General features: G+C 42.1%; 1 protein-coding gene across 1 annotated transcript in view; it reads left to right on the plus strand.

Annotated features, from left to right (window-relative positions):
* Positions 1-6000, plus strand: part of PDE6C (phosphodiesterase 6C) — a 64938-nt gene that overhangs the window by 23372 nt on the left and 35566 nt on the right. The window contains exons 9-11 of the mRNA XM_007471575.1: positions 971-1120; positions 1719-1862; positions 3063-3131. Of these exons, the coding sequence (XP_007471637.1) occupies positions 971-1120; positions 1719-1862; positions 3063-3131 (363 nt within the window). The remainder of the gene's footprint in view (positions 1-970; positions 1121-1718; positions 1863-3062; positions 3132-6000) is intronic.

Genomic DNA, 6000 nt, shown 5'->3' on the forward strand with positions numbered 1-6000 from the left:
AAGATGCATGCCCAGAGATTATGAAACAAGCTAAAAAGAAAAAAATCTGTTGCCCTTGATCTTTGGGCAACACTTTGAGAAACACTCCTGAACTTCTGTGTCAGCATTCCCTACTAGACTGTTATCTTGAGGTTAGGGACTGTGATTTATTCACCTTTGCACCCCCAGCAACTAGCCCAGGTCCTGAAACATCATGGGGCTTGACAGATGTTTACTAAGTGGAACCACACCACAGAACAAAAAACGATCTTGATGGATCAGTCAGGAAAGCAGAAACCACACTAGGTATTTCAACAGAGATAATTTAATATAAGAATTTAGCTAAATAGGTTTTGGAGGACAGAAGAAATAAACAGGGAACACTGAGGTAACACAGGTAAATACTTCCCATCCCTAGGGCTGGAGCGGGAGAGATCAAAGAGAAGAGGGTAGGGTTGTCACAATACAGACACTTGGTTCTAGGACACTTAAATGTACTACAGCACTTTTATGGCAGTATAGTTCTAGCCGTGTTCTTATACAACATAGGAATTGTGTATCTAACACCCCCCAATTATTCTTTCTTTAAACTGAAAATAACCTAAGTGGGGAATAGTGAGAGCTATAGTGTCTATAAAGGGGTAGTGCAAGGGAGCCCCGTGATGATGGATTAGTTCTCTAGGTTCTAGGGGAGGTTGCACATATCTACCTATGTGATGAATTTGCATAGAAACACTCCTGCCTACCCCCGCACGTGCACAAATACATATAAATCTGGCGAAATCTGAATAAGCTCCATGGATCGTACCAATATGTATTCCCTGGTTTTGTTAGTGTACCATAGTGACACAAGACGTTATCATGGGGAAAACTGGGTAAAGGGTACATGGGACTTCTCTGTACATTTCTTCTGCAACCTCCTGTGTACCTAAAGTTATTTCAAAAAAAAAAAAAGCTAAAAAAATAACCTTAGTGTCTTTATTGTTTGTAGAAAGGACCTGTAGATGAGACTGGTTGGGTCATTAAAAACGTCTTGTCCCTGCCTATTGTCAACAAGAAAGAAGACATCGTGGGTGTAGCTACATTTTACAACAGGAAGGATGGAAAGCCTTTTGATGAGTATGATGAACACATCACTGAGGTAAGTGCAATTATAAAATAATGGAGGTAGATGAAATGCATGAAATAATAGAAGATGCATAATTATTTGTTATTCTGGAATGATGTTTCTGAAGGGCAATTAAGACGTGAGTCACACATGGTTGCACTCAGTATATTGTTACTGTGTCATTTCTGTTTCCTGACTTCCGTAAACTGTACCATTTTCTACCAAAGTGTGAACTTTTGGCTTAATCAAAATTCTTTTCAGTACTAGGGAATTGGGGAAAGGTCTCTCTCTCGTTTCTCCCTACTCCCCTTCTATCACCTCTCACCCTTGCTGCCACCTCCAGCCCTCTCTGATTTTCAGGTCTTGCTTTATCTACTGGATTTTTGTAATTCCCCTCCTCTAATAAAGTATTCACGGTGCACGGAGCACTTTGAAAAGCAAGGGCTTAGCCAATTTTATTGTCTGGCGCTGATTATTGTACTTTTTCTTTTTCTTTTTCTTAGATTAAAACAAGGAACTGGGTTGTTGATGGTGGAAGGGAGATTGATTGATAGGAAAGCATGCAAACTGTTGCCTCCAAATCATTTTTTCTTTAGGTTTAGAGAATCGAATCACATTCTATCTATTTCAGACTCTAACACAATTTCTCGGATGGTCTCTTTTAAATACTGACACCTATGAGAAAATGAATAAACTAGTAAACAGAAGGGACATAGCCCAGGAAATGCTCATGAACCACACCAAAGCTACTCCTGATGAAATCAAGTCCATTTTGGTAAGTGAGGAATTCGTCCTGTGACATTAGATGCTATCTAACCATGGCTTCTGGAATTCGCCTAATTACCCGGAGGTCTGACAAATGAGAATAGGTTTAGTCCTGGGCTAAGGAGGGGAGAAACAAAGAAGGAGGGGTTGGGGGGAACTTGAGTGGTCCACAGTACACAGAGCCTTACTGAATTTCCAGGCTGCTTGGTTGGAATAGCACTTTGTTAAAAATAGCTCTGTAGGAGCTGGAGTAGTGAGGTCTAGATTCAAGAGTGTTAGCAAGGAAAAAAATATTTCTAGGGAGCGAAATGTCAGCTGTTGCCGTGTAATGCTGTATAACAACCATAACCTCTCAGTGGTATATGACAATAAGCATTTATTTCTCGCTTATGAGTTTGTGAGTTGACCAGATTTCAACTAATCTTGGTTGGGCTGGGCTCCAAGCTGTGTGTTTGGTTTGCTTTCTGCATCTATCATCCTTGATCAGCAGCTACCTGATAGATGTTCTTCTCATGGTGATGACAAGTACAAGAGAGCAAGCCCAGCTGTGCGAGCTCATTTCAATTCTTTCCTCACATCAAATTCACTAAAATTTTCAAGGTACAACCATGACCAAGAGCAGCATCATGGATGATTGGAGAGCAAGTAGATGTTCGCTAACAGTGTTCTAATCACCACCAAATGAAGAGAAATTTAACACACCCACTGTCTCTATTCCTTTATTTCAAAAGCTTTCAGAGTGTGTGTGGATGTAGTTTTCCTGGGGTCTTTTTGTTTGTTGGCTTTTGGTTGGTTGATTGGTTTTGGTTTTGCTGGGTGGTTTGAGACTTAAAAGAAATTTGATTTGAGAGTTTGAGATGTTGAAGATGAAAACGTCTGGGGAGAATAAAGGGAAATTGTTATAAACGAAAGAAAAACAGATGTAAGCCATTCATTTTTCTCGCCTACATGCGACGTCTCCCTCACCCTCTCCCTCTCTGTCTCTTTTTTTGAGACAGCTACTGTTACATTTTGGGGAGAAAAGAGAGATTAATTAATTTTTAGAGAAAATTCTAAATAATCAAGTGCTATAGATCTTCTTTGTATCCAGAATGCATCTTTCATGGAACTCATTACAACATAGTTTATTTTAACTGATTTTAAGAGTAAAGGAATCAGATAGAAAGCAACTGTATAGCAATTTCACACCTCCTTTGCTTTTACATTTTAGAAATTTAAAGAGAAGTTAAATATAGATGTAATTGAAGACTGTGAAGAAAACCAACTTGTCACAATTTTGGTAAGTGTTTTACTTCTATCCTTAATGCCTTTTAAATAAAATACAGTAGGACACTTGTTCTCATTTTTCAAGTTAGTGTTGAGTCTCCTCTTCTCTGGCACCTTTCAAAGCTAAAAAGGAAAGAGATTTCTTCTGCAGAGTGATCTTCTGGGTCCTTGCTTTTCTTTCTGTTTGTCCCCTACAGTACAATCCACAAAGGTAATTTAGAATCATAGTTAAACTAGATTACTGCATAAGGGAATGCAGGCACAGACTCTAGGGGTAGCATGGCCTGGTTTATTTTAATAGCTCTGGATTACAGCATGGCCACCCTGGAAGACACGGCAGAATGACAACAGAATGTAGATAGACCCTTAGAGGCACCATTATCATCTGCCATTGCTAGCTTCTCTTCTGGATCCTGGAGGAATTCAGTTCTTTCCTATTTGTTGCCATTGGGTCACGCCTATTACATCTAGTTGAAATAACTTCTCTTCTAGTCATTAAGCCTGTATTTTGTTGTGTCTGCTGTTTAAACCCACCCAAACACATGTTCTACAATCAACTGTTAAACCCATCCAGTAAGTTTTTAATTTCAGAGATTATCTTTTTCAGTTCTAGAATGTATATTTAATTCTTTTTTTAAAGATTCCAACTCTGTGCTAAAACTTTCCATCATTTAATCTACTTTATCTCTCTATCTTCTTAAATTTATTCACATAGTGATTTTGAATTCTCCATCTAGATACCTGAATCACCTATATGTCTGGTTCTACTGTCTTTTTTTACTCTTGGGTTTTAGTCATTTGATCATTTTAAAGCATACTTCATAGTTTTTAAATTGAAAACCAGACACTGTGGATTAGGATTTGTAGGGGCTCTGGGTGACATTATCTTTCTGTTCAAAGGGTTAGACTTTCTTCTGGCAGGTGAAGGAGTTGGTTTTAGATTTTGTTAGGGGTGGTCTATTTCCGTTTAGCTCTTGCTACTAGGGTGGAGCCCTTATTTCTAGAGCGTGGCCCTTCTGGGATCCCAGTTAAGAACCTGGGATTACCAAGGCCTCTAGACCTTGAATTTCAGAGGCTTGAATACAATCTGCTCGAAATTGAAATAATATCACACTTATTTCCCTCCCTAAGTACCTCATCCTGTTTTCCACTGCCCCTTTCCAATCCATGACATATGTTCTTCCTTCTGAACTAAGATTACTGAATATCTCACCTTCCGCATTCCCATTCTTATGGGCTCTGTCCCCCCATCCTGGCCCTTGGCTGTACCACCACAGAGCCAGTGGCCTGTGACCCCTTTTTGAGGGATCTGCTCCCACCTTTATGTCTTCATGTCACTTGAGGCTCTTCCTCCTTCTCTCACTCTCTTTGGCTTTACCTCTGAGCACTTTCCCCTCACACTTGGCCCAGTAGATGACTCCTTCTCCTCATTTACCCCCCACAAAATTTATCTTCTTGTAAAACAAAGCTTTAATTGACATCCATGACATGTTGGAAATTTTCTAGTTCTCTATTTAGAGGAGGAAGGGTCTTACGATGGAGAAGCAATAAAATGGGCAAAGAACCAGTAGCTTTACAATAAAACAGCCTATTTTGAACGTAAAATGTGCTCTAAGCTCATCCCAAATCATTGCCGCATAAAACTTAACTCAAGAAACACCCATATTTCAGAGGGGCTCTCCAAAACTATTGGCATAATTTCCAAGCTACATAAATATATTTATGTATCTCCACTTAACCATGATTTTCTGCAGGGATGCATTTTAACTCTCAGTTCAGGGAAGGTGTGGTCCTCTTTTATAGGTATAGCAGCAGGTGCACGTTGCTGGGCTGGGAAGCACTGAGGGAGCAGTGCAGTGACTTGGGCAAAGGAAGTGGGGAAAGTCGTCGTGCCATCTTCCCGTCTGCTTCCCAGGACATTTCAGTTCACTCGCGGATGCCCTGCAGCTCACGTTTACCAGACCATGGGAGATGAGGAGAGGGCAGAAGTACCTCATTCAGTCCTCCTTCATTCCGTTTTGTTTTTCATTCATTCAGTAATTACTGAGATGTCCTAGGATACAAGGAACTGTTGAGCCTCGAGGGCAAAAGATAGTGTGGTCTGGTTTTTACCTGGTTCAAGAAGCCGCCTGTTTATTAGGGAGAGACAAAAAATACAAGCAGTGGCACTGCCTTGAATGAATGGGTTCACAGGGCGTGAGCACCAAGGGCCCTGGGGAGGCTAAGGGCCTGATTCTACTCACAGAAGATGATAGACTGTGAGGTGAGGCCATGGCATGGAGGCCTGCAGGGAAAGCAGGAATCGACTGGGCAGAGATTGACAATGGGGGCTTGGAGATGGCTGGAGATGGGAAGGGGAAGCAGGACAGTGCAGACCAGGGCGTGGGGACACAGGAGACCGAAGACAGCTGGGTATGGCCGGAGTCCCAGTGAGCGGAGGAGGGGAGCAGCCCATGAGGCCTGGCAGGGCGGTGGGATGAGACCATGGCAGCCTGGCACGCTGGGACCTGTGAAGGGACCTGATCAGATACCCAGGGGCTTCTTCCCGGAGCAGAGGGAGTGAGCCAGCCGGGATGCAGCAGGTGGGTGGCGCCATGTTATGGCACGTGGGGTGGCAGCAGCCCCCCCCACCCCCGCTCATTCCACCTCAGCTGTGGGTTCCTTCAGGGAGGGAAAGACCAGCCTTTGGGGCCAGAGTTCCTACTTATCAGATGAATCGAAAGCCTTTATTTCTATCAACCTCTCTGTATGACTGCTGTATGACTGCTGTTTTTCAAAACCTGTGATTGCCATATTGTAGTATTGTTTTGTCGGTTCACCTGTAACTGTAAATGGGGGCTGGGAGTCAGAATTCTGAGAACTTCTTACTTTGTTTCCTGCTG

The sequence above is a fragment of the Lipotes vexillifer genome, unplaced genomic scaffold (assembly GCF_000442215.2).
Source record: "Lipotes vexillifer unplaced genomic scaffold, Lipotes_vexillifer_v1.1 scaffold325, whole genome shotgun sequence".
Taxonomy (NCBI): domain Eukaryota; kingdom Metazoa; phylum Chordata; class Mammalia; order Artiodactyla; family Lipotidae; genus Lipotes; species Lipotes vexillifer.